The sequence below is a fragment of the Sander lucioperca genome, chromosome 5 (genome assembly GCF_008315115.2).
Source record: "Sander lucioperca isolate FBNREF2018 chromosome 5, SLUC_FBN_1.2, whole genome shotgun sequence".
In the NCBI taxonomy this organism is placed as follows: domain Eukaryota; kingdom Metazoa; phylum Chordata; class Actinopteri; order Perciformes; family Percidae; genus Sander; species Sander lucioperca.
This window is the reverse complement of record NC_050177.1, coordinates 19592048-19614536: the sequence shown is the minus strand read 5'-3', so window position 1 is coordinate 19614536 and position 22489 is coordinate 19592048. Positions and strand designations below refer to the sequence as shown.

The following is a 22489-nucleotide window of genomic DNA, read 5'->3' as shown; positions in this document are numbered from 1 at the left end:
ATTAATTTCCCCAATTCTTTGGGTCTGAATATGACCTCAGTAGAGTAAATTAATTAAGAGTTAATTAAGTGTTTGCTGACCCATCAAGGGCCGTCAGACCCAGAACTCCCCCCCCTCCCCAAACTAAAGAGTATAGTGACTAACTAGGGGCGTTTTCACACATACCTCATTTGGTCCGGACTTTCGGACTTTTCAGTTTGATCCGAACCAAAATTACAGGTGTAAAACCTCCCCCGGACCACATTTTGGTCCGATAAAAAGAGGTGGTCTCGGTCCGGACCAAACTGAACCATGATCCGGTTCGTTTATAGTGTGAAAGCATTTTTTGGATGGTTCGGACTTTCGGACCAAATACAAGAAGCTCTGGCAGGCTCTCCTTGTGTTACAAGACCAGGGAAGCTCCTTTAAGGAATAGCTCAGTGCTTAGGGCTACATGAGAGAGTGACGGTGAATGCGCTCAGAGCAGACAGCTGTCGGCTATCAGAGCAGAGAATACATCAGCAGTTTATTTGTTAAGTGGTTGTAAATGTACAGTGTAGGTTTCCGTTTGTCTCTGAATAAATTCTCCAGAAAGTTCCCGTGTCTTGCTTCTCAACATCACAACAAAACAAAAAGAGCCGCAGCAGTAGAGGAGAGCAGCAGTCAGTTGAAAAAACTCAGATACAGAGAGAGGATACGAGAGGACGGGGGAAGCCCGTCAACAAACCAACAATTATAAGTATCTGGAGACGCAACTCACGTATGTGATGACGGCAGGACGTAGTTTTGTCACGTATAGATCTTTAGTGCGCTTGCATAACTGCAGTGTGAAACCAAAACTTACTGGATCAAATGTATACAACGTAACAAAAACATAAACCTTGGTCCGGACCTTGGTTCGGACTTTCATGTGTGAAAATGCCCTAACAGAAACAAATCCGCGAAAACTAGACTTCCAGACCTCCATCCTCAAAGCAACAAAACACAAAAGAAGACAAAAGAAGAAACGGTGATCAGAGTTGCTTCAGTCTCAGAGACCCGATCCCTGTCTCCCAGCCTTCCTTAAACAGTCATGTGTAGACCTAGAGATTGGCATGGGGTACTTTCCATAAGATCATCTCTCAATGCAAATCAAACCAGCTATTAGGCTAACTGAAATAAAATCATGCCAATCTCTAGGTATGGTGAAGGGGATGTGATGATGTGGGGCTATTTGAATTGCAAAGGCCAAGGGAACTTTATCAGGATGCATAGTATCCTGGATCCATGAAATAACTGGCCTTTAAAAATAAAAATCTGCCTGCCTTTATGGGAATTTAACATAGGGGTGTACTTACTTATGCCCCCTGTATTTTAAGGAAGAACATTTATTTATTTACACTACATTATTCATTCACAAAGAAAATTGGTGTCCTTAAAGATTGGATTTTTTCCAATTTCTTTTAATTAAGGCATTAAGATCAATTTCCTAAAGATGATTTTTTTATTCCTCTATTTAGTCAACTTTAGCATGGGTGTCCTAATTTGTTCACGTGACTGGATACAGGGGCGGGGCCACACTGACAATCAGAAATCAGGAACACCTGAGATGAATAGAGAGGAAAAAGAGAGCAGGGCGGGGAGCGCATAACACCCCCACCCTAAATTAGTGACTATTATTTTTACTTATTTTTTACAAGAGAAAAAAATATATATATATATATTTATCACCAACATTACAACATGATTACAACAGTGACAAAGCATCAGCTACAAATGTGCTAAATCATAATGTTTTTGTCGCATTTTATTCTAAAAGAAAATGCAAAACCGGTCAGATTTATCAGACATTTACAAGATTTTACAGCCTATTCATATATGATTCCGGTCTGGAGTAGCAATAAGATAATCACGGTCACTTAACCTACTTTCTTAACCTTCGCTAACTCACAAACACAACGCAGCTTAAAATGAAAACAACATGCATAGTCCAGCAAAGTCTGGGGCTCAGCTTCACCCAGCCGTTTTTCTTTTAACAGCTTCAACGGGCCACCCACAGAATGAGTGAAAACAATTTGAGAGAAACTTAACCCCAAGGATCCCTGTGCAACGTCTCTTGCTGTAAACGGCATCAAATGAACTCCATCATCCCATGGTTGTTTTAACTGCAAGCAGCACGCATTTAACATTGACTTGAGTGTCTGAATACTCGAGTGAACGTGACCTATTCTAAGCTGCTTTGAGAAAAAGTGCGGTGACTTGAAGTTTGAACCTTGGTCAATTTGAATAACCTTAGGCAACCCAAACAAAGAGAAAAACTTGACCAACGCTACCAATCACAATAGGGGCAGTTATGTTACGTATGGGTATAGCTTCGGGGAAATGTGTTCTTGCACACATGATAGTTAACCTGACTCGCTACGAGGAAGAGGACCAACACAGCCCACACTTTTCGTATTATGATAGGAGAAGTCTGTAAAATACTTGTGGTTAAAATTCAGAGAGATAAATGACCGGCTAAATGGCCTCAGCAAGCTAACCTTGCATAGCTGACAGAATTACACACAAAATATAAACAGGTTCCTTTTCATAATGAGATAAACACCCAATGTTTGACCAATAAGCATCTTGAATAACCCACTGGAAATGACTATTAACACAGGGAGCACCTATACAAAGGAATGGATCCTGCTTGATTGGCTTGTATTGTTTTTCTTAGCTTTGTTGGTTAAGCTGCCTTCCACATTCTCTGGGTGGTGACACAGCTAATGGGGAGGTGCCACTTTGTCTGTCATTGGCTGCTCATTTAATGGCCCCCGTCGTCCCCTTTGGTAGCGAAAGCTTCTAATGTATGTTACAGACAATGGCCCCAGGGGGTGAGATAGGAAATGGGAGCAGCCTAATGGCAAGAACAGAGCTGGAATCATTGAGCGACCTTGAGTGGCATGTCAAGTGATATTACGTGGGTGGCTGGATGAGTGTGTGGCAGAGCACGGAGCACGGGGGGGGGGGGTCTCAAAACACAGGGATGCATGACAGAAAGAACAAGGGAGGCATTTGTGCTAGGATTAGGGCTGGGTATCGTTAAACATATTTCGATACCAATACCGTGACTTCGATACCGTTTCCTAAGCGATACTTTTTTAGATACCAATTTTGTAAAATCCATTTAAACAACAAAACAATTACAACATTACACATTATGGCACAAATCCATTTATTTCTTTTTCAGCTCCTACTATGTGAGCCCTGTCTCTTTGTGTAACGTAGAGTTTTTCCTGCGTGCCTCTACGACGTGTAACGTTAGACAGCCAATCACAAACATGATTAGATCTTGGTAGAAGCATGCTACATTCTTATTGGCTCACTGACGCAGAGGTATTGAAATTTGGTATTGAATGACGAGGCATTTTTCGATACTCGATACTAAGGAAGCAATGCGGTCGGTGCCTAAAAAGTATTAAATTCAGTACCCGGCCCTAACTAGGAATGACGACGGAGAAAAAGCAAAAGTGTTTGGGTTGTGACTCTTAACCCCTAGTTGCTCCAGAGGTGTGTGACCTCTGATATATGTAGCAATTGTAAGTTGCTTTGGATAAAAGCGTCAGCTAAATGACATGTAATGTACATGTGCATGTCTTTGTTGTATTGCACTTTTCATGTCTTGAGGCTAAAAGGGCCATTGATGGTCGTCAGTTTACCCCTTCCACAACGGCACCTGCCACTCGAGCTAGCCCCTCCCAGCCACGACAACGTTGATGATTTATGATGCAGAGGCAAAGTGGCTCTGTTTCTTCCCATAGAAACAAACCCTCCTCTCAGATTGAGTAGTTTGTAAATGTGCAGTAAAGGGAGAACCCTTGTGGCTGCCACTCCGCCATAACAAGAATCGTCAACCCCTTCAATGTGGAATTTAAAACCGAGACAAAGCTGATATCTCTGTATTAGCATTTTAGTGTCATCAGAGTGTCTTCCTGTATAATGTAGGGTTCAAAAGAGATACAAGTTGGAAAATGAAAAAGACAGAATTTTTCTTTGATTACAATGTGATAATAAACATAACTGATGTCATTGAAGAAAAGTAATTGTGAAAAGTAATTGTTGAATTAAACACAAGAAGCGATGAAAGACATTTTCCCTTGTCAAACAGATTGATATTGTCATTTGACCCACATGCCACTGATATTGATTGAGAGATCAGATGTTGCTGTAATGTTTAATGTTTTAAGACAGCTTAAAATGTAACATGTTAAGTCTAATGTAATGTAGTAGTCTTTCTTCTGTTTCTGCACATCTACTTTCTTTGAGAATTTCCTTTTAGAGACAATGTCCAATTTAAAATAATTCCCCTTGAGTGGGTTTCCATTCTCATGGGATCTTGGAATCTCTGCTGTGAGAGGTTTTTTCCACCCTGTTGAGTCTTTGGTGAAACAGATCCTGGCACGAAGAACTCTCTCTCTTTCGGATACCTTATTTCCTGTTGGAAGCAATCTCAATACAATCTTTTTGAACGGACAGCAGGCCTGTGCTGCCTATGAAAGAGTCTGAGACAGTGCTTCCAGTGTTTTGGGGAAATGCTGGAGCGGGAGGGGGTTAGGGTTAGTCTTTGATATCCAGTCACTTATCTTTAAGAACCTAGGTAGTTTTACAAATGACTATTTGTCATAAATGACTATCGCAGTGTTGTAGTAATTTAAATTTTTGTCAGCGCAGTCTGACACTTGTTATGACAGTAAGTTAAAGTAAAAGAGGAGATAACAAATGTTATCCCCCTACCCCCTCTTGTTCTTATTCCTATCTCCGAGCCCTACCCCCTGTCACTCTTGGGGCTCAAATTGCATGTGCCGCTCCAAACCGTCATGTAATCATGCCCCTCAGGAATCTGGTGCTTTAAGTGTAAAGTAATCCTCTCAATTAGGTACCAGTGACATTAATTGCCTCTTGTGTAATTGTCCCTTCACAGATCAGAGACCTAAGCATGCTTTTCTCAATGTGAGATTGAAAAAGGAAGGCTTTTGCAGTAAGCCCCCTGCGACCGGCTATGTGCCATTCATCTGGAAAGTCGCCAGAAGCAGCTTTCTGAGCTAAGATGTTTTTTAAGCTTTGCCAAGTATTTTACCCAGCCACACAGTGGCACATCTGAAGAGAAACTATGTACCTTAACAAAAACACATCATAAATATTACTTTCAGTTGCTTTCAGGAGTTGACTGTAGCTTTTACCGTTATTGGAAGCCCTGTTCTGATACAGACAGAACCAGGGGGGTTAGTTCTAATAAATGCCAGAGACTTCTATGACCACTAGGGCTGGACCCGAATATTTGACTATTCGGATATTCGTTTGTTGGGTTTATTTGTTGTTTTCTTTTTCCTTCAATACTGTAATATCCGAATCCTAATTTATGCAGCACTATTTCATCCATTTCAGCCGAGAACGGAGAAATGTGGAGTTATAACCAAGCAGTCTGATGTGCAGAGATCTGTGTGGTTATACTGCAGCAGCCTGCTGTGCGCTGTGGTGAGGTGGTGCACTGGCTGGCTGAGTCCTGATCAGAAATTTTGAATATTTGCTATTGATTTGTATCAAAGCTTCAAAGCCACAATGGAAATAAGCCCCAGGGCTTTATTGTGTTATCCTGACTTTGTTTTTGTTTTTTTAAATATGGTGCAAAGCTGTATCGTATCTTATAACGAAAGGGTCAAATAAAATCAATCAATCAATCAAAGCACATAAAATGGTATTCGGGACAGCCCTAATGATGTTTAGAGTAGTGGTTTGTATGGGCACTTACTCTGACCTGTACCTTTGTTGTGTTTTCTCTTCTTGATTTAATTTATTTCTCCTCTGTAGTTTCTGCTTACGACGCGGCTCACTGAGAAAACGTTGTGGTAGGGCCTGGACATGGTTTTTAAGGATTACACTCTTCAGAGCACCGTCTTTCTGCTCTGATCACAGTGAAGCCAAGGGTCACTGTGTGCAGCCTCATACATTCAAAAGAGCCAAACAATGTGAAGTGTCATTGAAACAATGTTCTGAGTCACACAGGAGAAGAATTGATTTTTTTCTCCTCTTTCCCAATTTACGGAAATGGCTAAATAAAATGAGTCATCTGCGCCTAGTAATTCTTCTCAGTAAGCAGTGAAAATGAATTTAATGATCAATGTGGCTCTAATGTTTCTTGCATGAATAGGCATACTCTAAGACTCCACTGACTTTTTTGCAAAAACAAAGAAATATGGTAATTCTTATAATTTCATCACTTTAATGGCTCCTGCAGTCCTGCGATACAGCTCCCCTCTTGTAATTTAAAGCTATAAAAAGAAGAATATAAAATAATCACTTTGTGATTAAAGCTCAGAAGAGCAGTGCACCAATTCCTCTCAATCTCTTCAAACTTCCAAACATGTTTATTCCTTTTTATTTATCTCTCTCTTTGTGGAAGTGCTGTGGTCAAAATGAAATGTTTCTCTCCTATAGGTTCACAACAGGAACTTGCTGTCATTGGACTTTGATCGAATCACCAGGACTGAAAAGGTCTACGACGACCACAGGAAGTTTACGCTACGGATCCACTACGACCACGCCGGCCGGCCCACTCTGTGGGCGCCAAGCAGTCGCCTGAACGGAGTCAATGTCACCTATTCTCCCGGAGGCCACGTGGCAGGTATCCAAAGAGGTACCATGTCTGTACGCATGGAGTATGACCAGAACGGCAGAATCACCTCGCAGATATTTGCTGATGGGAAATCGTGGAGCTACACTTACCTCGAGAAGGTATGAATTGTTGGCGCTGCAATGGTGATTAAATGGTTTAAAGATTTTTTTTAAATTCAACATAAGACGGTAGAGACATGTTGTACAGAAATATTCTGAAGGTGTATTTGTTTAAGAACCTTGACGGGAGATTTTAGACTGGAGTTAAAAGTTAACTTGTAATACTCCAGCAGTGTTTGTGCTGCATTATCAGGCTCCAGCACAGATATCAGCAGAAATGTAATTAAAACCTGTCTGGTGCACCGCAGACGTTATACTTTGTTACCAGAGTCTGACAGCAAAGCTCAACCTGAAATAGCTCTGATGAGAAGAACAGAGTGAAATTCACCTTCTACTCACTAATTGAAGGAAAAGACTGTTGGGGGGAGGAGGTGAAGAGCTGCAGTTGTCCAGCTTAGACGTTTTATGTGAAAATGGCAGACAAACACCTTGTTAATAGCCTGTTGTGACAGCCTTTTAACTGACTTCTAGACATCATTTATCGGTCCGAGAAAGGCGTAAATTGGAATTTTTTGATTTGCCGAAGGAGTCTGTTTGTGAAATCATCTCTTAAGGATGTCTTAATGTCAGAAAAATATCAGCAGTTCCACTTTCAGGATGGGAATTGCATTTGGTCTAAATCAGACTTGCATGCATAATGTGTTTTCGCTATTGACATTTTGCTTGTGCTTTTGTGGTATACCAGCCCAGTGTCTTGTACATTCCCAACCTACACTTAGTGTAGTGTAAGTACACAATATAATGTAAAGGAATAGATTCAAAGTAACGTTTTTGTTTTTATATTTTATATATCATTTTTATATTCGTAAATGTTTATGTAATTGTAATTACTGATGCTAGACATAGATTAATGGCTATATTTTAAATCATATCCTATTTTAGTTTGAATCTTGTCTTATTTTGTGATATTGTGTTTATCCAAAAAGCAAATATAATGAATCTTTTACTGTATTTAAATTACTCTAAGAATAATCTGATTGCTTTCTCCTCTCTTTACAGTCCATGGTACTGCTGCTCTACAGCCAGAGGCAGTATATCTTTGAATTTGACAAAAACGACCGTCTATCCTCGGTCACCATGCCCAACGTGGCACGGCAGACCCTAGAGACGTCCCACTCCATTGGCTACTACAGGAACACCTACCAGCCCCCTGAAGGTAATGCTTCAGTTCTCCAGGACTACAGTGAGGAGGGCCACTTGCTGCAGACCACCTACCTGGGCACAGGCCGCAGGGTCATCTACAAATACGGCAAGCTTGCCAAGCTGCTGGAGATCCTCTATGACACCACGCGCATCGGTTTCTCCTACGATGAAGTGGCAGGCATGCTGAAGACCGTCAACCTACAGAGTGAGGGCTTTACCTGCACCATTCGCTACCGTCAGATCGGCCCGCTGATTGACAGACAGATTTTCAGATTCAGTGAAGAGGGCATGGTCAACGCCAGATTTGACTACGTCTATGACAACAGTTTCCGCGTCACCAGCATGCAGGCTGTCATCAACGAAACGCCGCTGCCAATCGACTTGTATCGCTACGATGACGTGTCGGGCAAAACTGAGCAGTTTGGCAAATTTGGTGTCATCTATTACGACATAAATCAAATCATCACCACAGCCGTGATGACCCACACCAAACACTTTGACGCTTATGGCCGGGTGAAGGAGGTCCAGTATGAGATCTTTCGCTCGCTCATGTACTGGATGATGGTGCAGTATGACAACATGGGAAGAGTGGTGGCCAAGGAGCTAAAGGTTGGTCCTTACGCCAACACCACCCGCTATACATACGAGTACGACGCCGACGGTCAACTCCAGGTGGTCTCCATCAACGACAAGCCTCTGTGGAGGTACAACTACGACCTGAACGGTAACTTGCACCTCCTCAGCCCTGGAAACAGCGCGCGCCTCACGCCACTCCGCTATGATATCAGAGACCGCATCACCCGCTTGGGAGATGCCCAGTACAGAATGGATGAGGACGGTTTCCTCAAGCAGCGAGGGAACGACTACTTTGAGTACAACTCGGCGGGCCTGCTGGTTAAGGTGTACAACAGAGTTAGCGGTTGGAACATCAAATACCGGTATGACGGCCTGGGCAGGAGGGTGTCCAGCAGAAGCAGCACGGGCCACCACCTGCAGTTCTTCTATGCTGACTTATCCAGCCCCACTCGGGTCACCCACATGTACAATCACTCCAGTTCTGAGATTGCGTCACTGTACTATGACTTACAGGGACACTTGTTCGCCATGGAGCTAAGCAGCGGGGATGAGTTTTATGTGGCCTGCGATAACATAGGCACCCCTCTGGCTGTGTTCAGTGGCTCCGGCCTCATGATCAAGCAGGTGCTCCATACGGCGTTCGGAGAGGTTTACCTTGACACCAACCCCAGCTTCCAGCTCGTCATCGGCTACCAAGGAGGCCTATACGAGCCTCTCAGTAGACTGGTCCACATGGGAAGACGGGACTACGATGTCCTTGCCGGCCGCTGGACAACGCCTAACCATGATGTCTGGAAACGTCTCAACAGCAACCACATTGTGCCGTTCAACTTGTACATGTTCAAGAATAACAATCCTCTCAGCAACAACGAGGAGATAAAGTGCTACATGACCGGTAAGTTCACTTTAACAGACTTATGTTTTGCAGAGATGAGTTTTTTTTTAATGAAAACTCCACAAATATCCCCCTAACCCTCCTTAACAGAGGATTGGATTCCAGTGGTAGCCCAGAGTCATGGCAAAAAAGTTAACTTGTTATAAAGTTTCCAAAAAATCCATAGGAACTTCTAAATCCACAGCTGTCATCCTCTGCAAGCGTAAAACTGTTATTGCTTGCAGTTTAACAAACAATACTTATTTCAGGTTTATTTGTCCAATTTGGTCTATTTTTATTCTAAACAACAAGCCCCAAATGAAAGAACAGACAGTGCCAAAATTAAATTGAAAAGCAGTGTGTTAGAGAGGATTTTAAGAGCTTCCTCACAGGGACACTAAGGATGTTTTTCTGCTCTGGCGTGCATGTTTGTGTGCATGCGCGCGTGTTTGTGCGCACGTACGTATTTGTGCGTGTGCCCCGTTTTGAAAGTGCTCAAAGGGAACCATGCTGTATGGCAAAGCCCCCTCTGTTGTTGAACACTCAGGTCCCTTCCCAGAAATAGCACATCATTTTGGAAAGCTTTGTGGTAAGGAGGAGGTAAAATGGCAGTGAAAGCACCCCAGTGGAGAAGGCGAGCACAATGGAGCCATACAAACCTTAGCCAGGGCCGGTTGTATCAACGTCTCTTTGGCTGGAAGGAAAACAACATTGTTAAGGATACTCAGTGAATACTCTGTGGTTATAACAATCGGCCTAAGCCAGGATCTCATTCACAAATGGGAGATTTAATTCTCTATGTTCATTCTGCATTGTATTTACTTGATAATTTGTGTGGTGGCTATCAAATAATTCATTTTGTGGTGGCTATCAAATAATTCATTTTATACCATTTATCCTTTAATTTACAATACTGTCCAGGTGGAAACTAGGCCTCTACTTCTTTCTGTGCAACAAAGCCATTTAGCCGCCTGCCAAACAGAAAGGCGTTCAGCTTCACAGTCCACCATTAGGGGCTGACTGGCATTTGAATGCTAAGCAGTCTGTTAGATATACTGTAGTGGGTCTGCCTCAAGTGTGATTGATGGCACTGACATTTCCATTCCTTTCACTAAATTATCAGGCTCCTTTCATTGTCCTCAAACAAATTCTTATTTAAAAAAAGCTTTGTCAGGTGCCACAATGTGGCAGTGCCAATCTGTGACAAACTTGCCCCCCAAGTGTCACAGCGATGATTCCACTGTCCATAACAAACACATTAAAAGGGCCAAGAAACAAATGGCTCAGATTTAACAGGCTTTGCTTCGAGTCATGTTCTCCGTGATATTCAGAATTAATGACAACTTATCACAGGAGATGGCAGCAGCACCTTTAACCGCAGCGCTGGTGGCTGCTATTAGATGAACCACATTATCGTGATTGCATGGATTTGAAGCCCAGACACGTCACTTTCCTCAGCATCTCATTAGAAAAAAAAAACAAGTATTGCCGAAGAACCCGCTGAGCCTTCAAAATATCTCATGTTGAAGTCTGAGCTGCTTTGAAATTACAGTATATAATTATCAGCACAGCAGACACTCTCAGATGCCACTTGGCTTTTCTGGGATCCAGCTGTGTGTCATTAGTGTGGCACCTGCAGGAGTGGACATGAATCATTGTCACCATCTCAAGTGTTTATTATAGCCTGTCCACTCTCACAAACAAATCAAGTGCTCAGACCGAGTGATGAGTATTTCAAGGAGACAGCCACTTGACCACAGAATGGCAACTGTTAAAATTGAGTCAATTCCTAGCGTTTTTTTTTTATTATGGTTTCTCTGGAGCCAGAAATGACATGTCTATGGAGATGACAGCATTCGTGAATCAGTTAACACTTACAAATAAATGGTACATTTATAGTTAATTAAACTTTAGTTCATATTTTTTTTAACTGTTAACAAACAATGAAATGATAATTAATAATGTCAACTGATTAATAATAACACTACAATCTATGTTGTTTTAACATTTTATTGTTGCACACATCATAACATTTTATATATTATATTAAGTATTTGTTAATGATTAACAAATGATTTGTAAATCATTAAGAAGCCGTTTGTAGTGGCCAGGTTAGCTCAGGTGGTAGAGCAGGTGCACATATATAGAGGATTACTCCTCGATGCAGTGGCCGTGGGTTCGACTCCGACCTGCGGCCCTTTGCTGCATGTCATCCCCCCTCTCTCTCCCCTTTCATGTCTCCAGCTGTCTTGTGAAATTAAAGGCCTAAAATGCCCCAAAAAAATAATCTTTAAAAAAAAAAAAACGTTCGTAAACCGTCAATAAACTTAATTTGGATGGCTAATATAAAGTTGCAACTGATGATTATAATACCCTGTTAATGGTTAATTAGTCTGCCAGGCTAGTCCACATAGCATTCCGGGATGCACTTTTTTTTTTGTTGCAGGCTGGTAGGGGAAGACTCATCCCTGATTGGCTCGCCCTGACATTCTTACCCTAACCATAACCAATCCCACTCCTCTTGCCTAAACCTAACCAACCCAACCAGAGCAGGCAACGAGTACTAGCCATTTAGGGATGAGTTCCCTAATGAATATTCATGAGTCTTCCCCTACCACCCTGCAAAAAAGAAATTTTGCGGATGGGAGAGAAACATGCTCTGGTTTATTGGCATTTCTTTAAACCAATCACAATCGTCTTGGGAGGCGCTAAGCACCGGACGGGGCCACGGTGCCTCTGCAAAATAGCCTCAGGAAGGAACTTGTTTTGGTGGAACATGTGTACGTTCAAAAGGTTGTTTTAGTCGTGCAACAGAAAACTCAGATTGGACAGATAGTCTAGCTAGCTGTCTGGATTTACCCTGCAGAGATCTGAGGACCAGTTAACCATAGTCCTCAGAAATCCACCGGAGTTTAGAATTACAACACAAAGAAAGCGGAAGGCAACGGACATCCGGCCGAAAAAGAGGGACATCCGGCAGAATTTCCGGCGGCACCGGAGCAATCCCGGAAGTGGAACGTCATGGATATAGACTAATGGTTAATAAATAATCTGTAAAACATCTATAAACATTATTTTGATAGATATTATCATTGCACAATCATCTCTTTTATAGATTTATAATAATATACTTATTTTAAAAAGATTTGATGGGGCCCAATTTATGTTACTTGATGATTTATAAACCACTTATTGATCATTAACTAGTTGCATTTTTATAAAATCCATAATTAGTAAACATTATAAATCATCATGTATTGTTTGTTAAACAATAGAATAACTATTAACTAAAGTTCAATTAACCATCAATTTACCCTTTATTAATGATGGGTATTATAAAGTGTTACTGTAAATCACTATTTCACTGTTTTGATCCCTCCCCTGCAGATGTGAACAGCTGGTTGGTGACCTTCGGCTTCCAGCTGTACAACGTCATCCCTGGCTATCGCAAACCCAGCACCGAGGCCATGGAGCCATCCTACGAGTTAGTCAGCACCCAGATCAAGACGCAGGAGTGGGATAGCACTAAGGTAAACCTGTCACTCTCGCCTATCCATCTCCCATGTCCCATTCACCTCAACACCGATCACCTTTTCAACTCTGCTCAACCTCCTTTTCCAGCATCATTAGCAAATAGACATGCTCTGCGTAGCCACAGTCCCAGAGGAGCTGCCAGCTATCAGGCCAAAACACAGCCCAGTGAGCTGGGTCCCTGCCCCGAGTCCTCATCCTGGGGAATGGGGTCAGGCTAAACATCTCTTGTAATTGTCCTGCCATTAGGGAAATGCACTCTCCATTCCCTCCACCACCGGCCATTGATTTCATCTCAGTCTTACACCGTTAGCCAAGGTCTGAGAAGTAGTAGACATGCTCTAATTCCCGCGTTTATCAGCCCTTTTAAGTTGCCTCCAACTCCGCTGAATTATTAAAGAGGCCACTGTTGTCTGGGGTTTGGTTACAGCCAGACGAGTGAATGCCACCCATCAGGAGGCCAGACTCATGTTGAGTGACACTCTGGCTGCAGTGGATTTAAAAAAAATATAAATATAACCGAAAAACTGCTGGGATGATACAATACAAAGTTATCTAAATCTGTGACTTCTGATCTGGCCAACCAACCATAATAAACAGGCACACCAACTGGGCATAAAAAACAGAGAATACAGTGCTGTAATACTATCTACTATTTAATTTAAAGCATTTAAAAGAAAACATAAAAAGCAAAAACATGTACGGTATGTTTTCCATTTAATAGCCTCAAGAATTTCATTTTTGCTGCGTGTGACTTTAAAAATAAATGCATCTAATTTTAGTGTCAGTATAGCCCGCATTATTTTTTATTTATTACTATTTTTTGTCAAGTGTGTGTCTACAAAAATAGCATGTGAATACATGTGCTAATGTGCTTTATATACATTTAAAGTAATGAAAGGAATCTCAGTGTTGCTCTAGCATTCTAGCATACCGTGGTCAATGACACATGAAATACAACACCTGTGAATCCACACTGGTATTTTACAGGTCATACATGAAGTGTAAAACCATAACAGTAGGAATCCCAGTTATGTCTACATCTAACATTGTCCACTTATGGAGGGTTACTGTCAAAGCCTTCTGGGGCTGACTCTTGCTTGCTGCTCATGCCTGACACCCCACTGAGAATCTCTGAACTCACCCAAGGTACCAATCTACAAAGGAGCTGCAACAGGGGAAACGTGTAATTGAATCCAAAGACAACGAAGATCTTTCCATTTCAAATGTTTGAGAGTAGATATGATGGAATAGTGTCAGTGTGTAGCAGGGACGGACTGGGGCTAAAAAACAGCCCTGGACTTCCTCCCAAATAGGCCCATCATCCGGCCATTCGCCCCTAGGCGTGCGCAACAGTCACTAGCCAGGATGTCCTGATACTATGCCACAATATAGTCTATCAGACAAGATATTCACAGCAAGTAACATCTCAAAACCAATGATGATAATTGGGGTTGTGTTTATTAATGAAGCCTCGGCCTTCAAATAAAAACCAAAAATGTACAATGCCATTACATCTGCATTGAAAATAAAATATAAATAATGAAATGTCACTGGCTACAGAAACCCTAAATTACACAAACTTGTAATTATAAAACATCTAATCTAAAAACAGGTTTTTAGGCTTTTGCTGAGGGTGGTAAGCAGTCCACAGCCTGGAACAATTTTTTGACTTGGGTCGTTTGAAATATTGTGATGTAGAGCATCCTGGGACATCCTGGCACTTCCCTGCACTCTCCCTGTCATCTTTTGTGCTGCAACTATCTTCAACCTGAATAAACAAATGATTTTAAAGATAGGTTATTAGCTATTATTGATGCTATAATATGTTTTGCTTTGTGTTAAAGAATTAGCATTGAATAACCTATTTAATATTTTGTCAATGTCATATTTCACTTTTGATTCCTATTAAGGCTGTCGGTTGGACGGCCATTCTGGACTTTTCCCGAACGCACAGACAGTCCGTCCCTGGTGTAGATTAAAAATAATAAATGCAACACACTTTTTTCAGACACACAATTGCAATTCTGACTAAATCCATCGTCCCCTCAGACCTCACAATTCAATCAACATTTTCAAATGCCAGGAAACCATTTATCAAAAGGCAATTTTAACCTTTTTTTCAAAATGACTTAAGTTTAATTGCGAAGGAAATTACTCTCTGTATGATGGTCAGAGAGAAAATAAAAGTCATCATCATCATTTCAGAGAGGGTAACCCCACCACAGAAAGCCAAGATGACAGGTTGCTTACTTTTTATTTACCACCAGTCCTCATCAATCTTTGGAAGCACTCTTGATAGGACTTCTATTACGCTAAAATTAAATGAGTCTTGTGTTTGCTTCACACAGAAGCACTCAATAGAAGTAGGTCCATTTGAGTAATAATGAAAAGCTATTTTTACATCTACAAACCCAGCCTTTCATCTATATATTCAAGTTAAACCCATGATAGACTGGAATATCTTTAAAAAAAAAATCATGTAACTGATGCTTTAAATAGCAACGTTAGCCTAGTTTTTAAGGTTTTACTCATGTTTGTGAGGGAGCTCTTCCTTCAGCACGACTCTGGAGTATATACTGTAAATAATATGTATGGAAAGATTGAGATAATTAGTCCACGTCTGTGCATGAGCCGAGGCATGATATTCTTATCTAGAATTCCTGCTTCAAAAATGGTGCTCTGAGCTGGTAAATGCTATGTTGATCCTCACTGCAGATGGCCAGACCAGCGTCATTAAATGAAGGGTTCTTTGAAGCATGAATATAGCTTTAAAACTACACGTATATATCCTGTACACTTGGCATTTTATTTTATGTCATACAGGAGCACGCCTGCCTTTCTATCTCTTTTCATTTAAGCCCCTATTTCGCCATGCTGCTGAATCCGCACACAGATTGAAAAATGCCGTGAGGGGCCGGACAGATGAGGTTTGTGCTGCACTAGGCTTGATCTCTCATTCTGGGTTGTGCTGGAGGCTGATTGCACTCCATACTATGTGAATGATGCCTCTCTGGGAGTGTCCCAGGAGGCTGTTTTAGTAAAGTGGAGGACATTGCCCCCCCCCCCGGGACAGCTGACCAGGTCACACTGTTGGCACGGTGAACAAACATGGAGTGGCATGGTGTGAAGTGTCCCCGCAGGCCATCTCTCCTGAGGGGCCCAACAGCAAAGCTGTCCTCCTCATATGTTTCCTCTTCATGCAGTATCTGATGTGGTGTCATGTCAAAGAGCGGGCAGATATGGCGGTCACTGCCTGCTCCACTCTCCTCAGCCCCACCCAATCCCCCAGTCTGTAGCTGCCCTCTAACAGAGAGACAGAATTAGAAACTGTCAGGAGGACTTTGGATGTGAGTGGTTGGCTCCTCGGGATGCTCACAGCCTCTTATCTTGGGCGATGGCAGGAAGGTACAGTGTTTGAGAGCCTTTTTGTTGCTGCTCAGATGCGTTGAGGCAACTGTCTCACTGCTGTGTGTTAGCCAGATTCCATTTCATATCACTCTCCTCATTTTAACGTCTCTCTTTCTTCCCGAGGAGTGTCTCTTGTCAAATAGTATTAGGACAAAGTATTAATTTTGGCTCAAAGGAATGTGGTATCTATACAAAGCTTTGATCCCTTAAGGAATGATATATATATATATATATATATTTGGCACAGCATGGCTGTCAGAAGACTGTAATTTCACCCTTTTTCGAAATATCATGCCTGTCACAAATGATCAGAGAGATTTCCATTTGCTGACAAACACCTCTGCCTCTACCTTGACTATGTGTGCGAGATTCACAGCTTCAAAGCATCATGGATTTGTTGTTTGCCATTGATAATGGATGTGAGGCAATTGCATCATTATTTATATACAGTACATAATACTATTTACTAATACTAAAGATATTTTATCAATTTTCTTTACCACCCTTAAGCTTTTATTGTTACACCTTTCAATGTAATGTATGTATGATGACACCATTGGTGTTCTAACTCCAGACTATGGCAAAAGACCTCCACGAAATAATGTTTGGTTAAACTTTGATAAACTAGTTCTTAAGAAACTCAGTTTTTTAGCATTGGATGCTTATAGACTTTTGGTTTTGTTTTATTGTTTTCCTGCAGGTTTTACAGCGTATGTTAGACTCAGATCATCCTTTTTTTGTTGTTGATCACATTAATTACACAATTAAAACATTCCGCAAATGGTCTCATAAACATGTAACATAAAAAAGAATGGCCTATACTATATGTAGTAGGGTCGGGTGTCACGATTTTAAATCAAAATGAGACTTCAATATCAAAAGCAGGATTGGGTAATGCGTAGCTTACCGGCTCCTTAGCATGCAGCTAAAGACACAGGGTAACATTAGCTTAGCGGTAGCCTGCTAAAATCTTCCTGCTTCCCTGAAGTCACCGGTGTGGCAAGAGTGGCAGAGTTTTTTTGTGATTGTTGCGGGCAAAAATCCTTGATTATGCGGCACGTTTTCTTAAAAAATGCAATGGAATATGCGGGAAATTTATGCAATTTTATGTGAGGAAATTGTGAAGACGACAGTGACTCTTCCGCATGCAGTCTAGAATTAAGGTTAAGCCAAGGTGTGAGGTAATCAGAGGTTTGGGTAAATGAATGTCTTCAAGAAAACGATTGAGCGATATTTTTTAAATCCATTTCTTGCTCAGAGAGCAAACTATATAAAACTTTATAACAAAATACTGTATATATTTAACTGTCCATGTAGATGCTGCGGGGGCTGTGTGACTAAACAGCATTGTCTTTGTTTTGCAGTCTTTGCTGGGCGTTCAGTGTGAAGTTCAGAGGCAGCTGAAGGCCTTTGTGAAGCTGGAGCGCTTTGGCCAAATCTACAGAGCCAAAAGTGCCGGATGTCCTCAGACTGAGGACAAGAAGATCTTTGCCTCCGGCGGCTCCATCTTCGGCAAGGGGGTGAAATTTGCTATCCGAGACGGTCGCATCAGCACCGACATCATCAGCTTAGCCAATGAGGACGGGCGGCGCATGGCTGCGGTGCTGAACGACGCATTCTACCTTGAAGCCCTCCACTTCACGATCGCTGGAATGGACACCCACTACTTTGTCAAATTGGGCTCAGTGGAGGGAGACCTGTCCCTCATTGGCATGACGGTGGGCCGGCGCACGCTAGAGACCGGCGTCAATGTGACGGTGTCTCAGGTTAACACTGTTCTCAATGGCAGGACTAGGCGCATTACTGACATCCAGCTCCAATTCGGCGCGCTGTGTTTGAATACGCGTTACGGCAGCAGTGTGGATGAGGAGAAAGCTCGTGTGTTGGAGCTGGCCCGGCAGAGATCTGTCGCCCAGGCTTGGGCCCGGGAGCGCCAGAGACTGAGGGACGGAGAGGAGGGCTCACGCAGCTGGACTGAAGGAGAGAAGCAGCAGCTGCTGGGCTCAGGTAAGGTGCAGGGCTACGAGGGATACTACGTGGTTTCAGTGGACCAGTACCCTGAGCTGGCAGACAGTGTCAACAACATTCATTTCATGAGACAGAGCGAAATGGGCCGCAGGTGACATGAACACGAGGCTCTGGAGTGACAGACTCACATGTAGGACATGGGACTTCTTGCCAAAGACAGTTGTGTACATGACCACTTTTCTTTCATTTTTTTTTTTTTTTTTCTTTTTTTTCTTTGACTGTGCTCAACTTGGTTTTTAATATACTGTAAAAATAGAAAAAGAAAAAAAAACATGGTTGCACTGTATTAATTGACGATTGCCCTTCTCCTTTTGAAGATTCTTTAACAGTCTTTGCCCTCCAAGTGCGGCTGCTAGAGGATGAAAATTTGCGATGTCTGCGACTTATTTTTGTGACTACATTTCCTCTTTCCTGTTGATGATTCTGTTCAAAGAAATCCAAGAGGAGTATTGGTAATGCATTATGTTCACTGGCTCACTAAGCTGCCAGACTTGCAGATTGTTATTCACAAGCTTGCTCCATTCTGCCTTTTTCTGCGCCTCAGCCAAGGAGATTCCTTCTCTTTTAATCACTTCTTTTTTATACTTGAAACCCTCATAGCCCCCCAGTCATCCATAAATAATGAGAGAGATTTCTGTTGGCGGTAGAGACCTTCATCAAAACCCCAGCTGAACTTGTCAAAGCACCTTCATTTGTGTGATGTCTTGTGATTTTTTTTAAGAAGGGGATTGATGCTCATCTGTGGTTTTAGCCTGGAAGGCTTCAGTGCACCCTGACTGTGCATGTTGACGGCCTTCTTTATGAACTATAAAATTAGCAAAACTGCTTAATCAAGCTTAAATTGTATGGTTAAGCCAACAACAGGGGTATGTGGTCACTTTTATTTTTTATTTTGTGTGCATTTTATTTTTTAACTGGAATTTATTTTCCAAGGAAAAAAAAAAAAAAAAGGAAAACATTGAATTGTTATCTGCTCCCTTTTATTTGACTGTGGTCAAACAACTCGATTATGAAAATAGTGAAGAGCCAATCCTGTAAGAAAAATACTGTGGAATTAATGTCTGTATTAAACAAAAGGTATTTTACAGGAATGGTTTGGAATTACATTTTAGTTTTGTTTTATAAATAGCTATATGAATTAACAGTAAAACAAATGTGAATTTAAAAGAAATGTGAACTATTGTCCCTTTTATTGTTAATTGTTGTACTTGAACAATACTTAAGGGTGTTTCAACACATGGAATAAACTATGAAAGGTGGTTTAGTTAAATCAATTACTGTGTTTTTCATTAGACCGACTTCATTTTACGGATCTCAATTGCAGATGAAAGCCTGTGTTTGTTTATCAATGAGGTTAAGTCAGTATTCCTCACCACAGTGTCCAATCACAAACAGCTTGGGATGAGACTATTTTTCAAAAGTGAGAGTACAAAGATGGTTATAAAACCCAATCTCATCAGTGATATATACAACATTAACATATTGGCTGCAGAGATAGATAGGCTCTGCATTGTGTTGTGGGTGAGATGAAAGATACAAATTGCCTTTGCCCTAAGGGCTGCCTGCAGGTCAGCATCGAAAGTGCTTTCATTCTCCGGAATAGGGATCGCTTGGTCCCATGGCTGACTGAAAGGCATTAGACCTGCAGATGTACTAGTTGCCGTTTACAGACTAAAGGTTGTCTATACAAGCCAACCTTGGAAATAACCCACATGGACACATTCTAGCTCCCATATGTCCGTGTCTTCCTCAGTGGAGACTGCAAAGGACAATTCTGCTCATTCGACAATGTCATTATGGGAAAACTCGAGAGGAATCAAGACTATTTCGGAAATGATGACATTGATTTGACTCCTGGTACTTTTTGAACTATGCCAAGCCACTGCACACTCTTGACTTTCTTATCATTTCTTTCCATCTAAATATGAACTTGTTTGTGTGTGTAGGGCTGGTGGGAGCATGAGTGAGGAAGTGTCTCAATCTGTACAAATGATAGAGCAAACAGCACACGGTTATTTTTTGTTTCTGCTGCTGGTTGATTCAGTGATGTTTTGTCTCCAAAAAACATGTATGTTCAACAATATATGAATGAAGGATATTTGCATTGTGGAATATTGCACTGAGAACTGTTGCGTCAGAAGACTGTATCTTTTTCTAAAGTTTTGGACTCATTTTGAGTTTTGGTTTGTTCTCAACACTGTGTTTTTAGCGCTTCTCTCTGACCATGTAAATATAAAGACATCCAAGTAAGCTGTAAATGAAATGCAAATGTAGATACCTCTTAGAGCTACATCAGTAACCCTGTGTAGTCATAAGGTAGAAAAAAAATAAAGGGAATATTTTGTGTTTATTTTTGGTGTTTTGTTTTATATACTGTATATTCTATATAATACAGAAACATATTTTGGTTTGCTTCATCTCAAACGGAGACGTGAGATATATTGTGTAGATTTTAAAGGGTAATTTTCCCATGCATTGGTGTCCCAAGTGACAAGGTTGTTAGTCTAACCCGCAATTTCCACCAACTGCGGAACGGCTGCGGATCCGCTCCGGAATGACTGCGGAGTCATTAGGTTCCTGACACAATCGTTAGCCTATTTTTACAAAAACGTCTGCTACGGAGCCATAACGTGAGGTACAAGGTAATGGAGCATTTTATACATTGTCGTGTTTCTTTAGAAATAAACAATGGACAAATAGAGTCTTTAAACGCTTCAGATGTAAAGTTATTCGCTGTCAAAGTGGCGCCAAAATGAATGGGAGTCAATGGGATGCTAACGGGAAGTGATGGCTTGGTAGCATCAAAATGGCGCCATAGGAGGTTCGCGTTGTGAGGAGAAGCTTACCCCCTTCAGTCATGGCCGCAGCCGTTCCGCAACAAATCCGGACCTGGTGGGTATAGAAGGATGGTGGAGCACGGAGCGGATCCGCAGCCATTCCGCAGTTGGTGGAAATGCGGGGTAAGTGTCTGACTACATTATGGAAAGTACCCTAACCCAAAAGAGCGAGAACTTTTTGTTAAAGAGTAAGGTCCTTTTTGTTTAACCAGAAACAGCCCTGAAATCGCCACTCACCAGACTCCATTTAAATAAACAATACTTATAGCGTGTATAGAGCCAGCATATTTTCACATGTAAATGGGTGAGGGTTTATTTCAACCAAACCAGAGAGGTGATTGTTGGAACAGTGAAAAGATGAACCAAGACAGCTTTTGATATTGAATGAAGTGTGTTTTAAAGCGATAAAATTACTGTTACTGTACTATTTAAATGGAGTCTGGTGGGTTTGGATGCAATTTTGGGCCTGTTCCATGTTAAACTAAAAGAATCTTACTCTTTAACAAAAAGGTCGACCTCTGTAGAGATCCTTTCCATAATGTTGGCAGATACAACAGCAGCTTGTTTCGCCGCTGTCGACTGGCTTGCTTAACACTGGACCAGTTTCAAAGATGGTTGTTCCCATCCAGGTTGAAAAAACAAAGTTCCCCTTTAATATTACACATCTTAGAAATTGCAGACATGTTTTACTGTTCATCTGCACCTCTAGTATATTATACAAACGTTAATTCTCACCTTACAGCACATTTCATAAGACGTTAATAAGGCTAATATGATGCAATATGTTAATGTAATGCACCATGTGCCGTTATTTAGTTAAACATGCGCTACCACCCGTTAAGACCTCAAATCTATTAGATTCTCACATGGAGTGAACATGTGGCTGGATCACGAGCACATAAAATGCAGACTATTAATAAAATCATCTCTACAGCAAATGTTTTTTTTCACTGTCATAAGACAGGGAAGCCTCAAGGGATTCTGTGCAAAACTTGACTATTAATTAACCTGTCATAGTTGAGGACCAGTCCTTTGGTGATACAAAAGCTACCAGGAGACTGTGTGTTTTTAAACTTGATAACTTTGTTGAAACAAGTGGAGCTCAGGGGCTAATCCTGTTAGCAGGCGGGGTGGCTCGGGAGTTAGCTGCCAGTATGTGGTGGCGGCAAGGGAGCCTGGGACATTTACACTCACTGCAGGCAGAGCTGAGCTCCGTGGCCAGAAGAAAGCCGGCTGGCCTGTTTTACCTTAGCAGACAGTACTCTCATTTGTTCTTCTCCACTCTGCATCAGTGTGAGAGGAATATACCGCTGATCTCTTTGTGTGACGATCACTCCCTAATATTTGCTTTAGTCAG

The 22489-nt window shown here is 41.6% G+C and overlaps 1 protein-coding gene across 12 annotated transcripts in view; it reads left to right on the top strand.

Moving 5' to 3' along the window:
* The window catches only part of tenm4 (teneurin transmembrane protein 4), a 196252-nt gene extending 175607 nt beyond the window's left edge, over nt 1-20645 (top strand). For all 12 annotated transcript variants that reach the window (XM_036001173.1, XM_036001170.1, XM_036001169.1 and 9 more), the window contains 4 exons: nt 6436-6732; nt 7732-9346; nt 12713-12855; nt 17632-20645. In XM_036001173.1, the coding sequence (XP_035857066.1) occupies nt 6436-6732; nt 7732-9346; nt 12713-12855; nt 17632-18390 (2814 nt within the window). In that variant the 3' untranslated portion in view covers nt 18391-20645. The remainder of the gene's footprint in view (nt 1-6435; nt 6733-7731; nt 9347-12712; nt 12856-17631) is intronic.
* Nucleotides 20646-22489: the final 1844 nt, after the last annotated feature.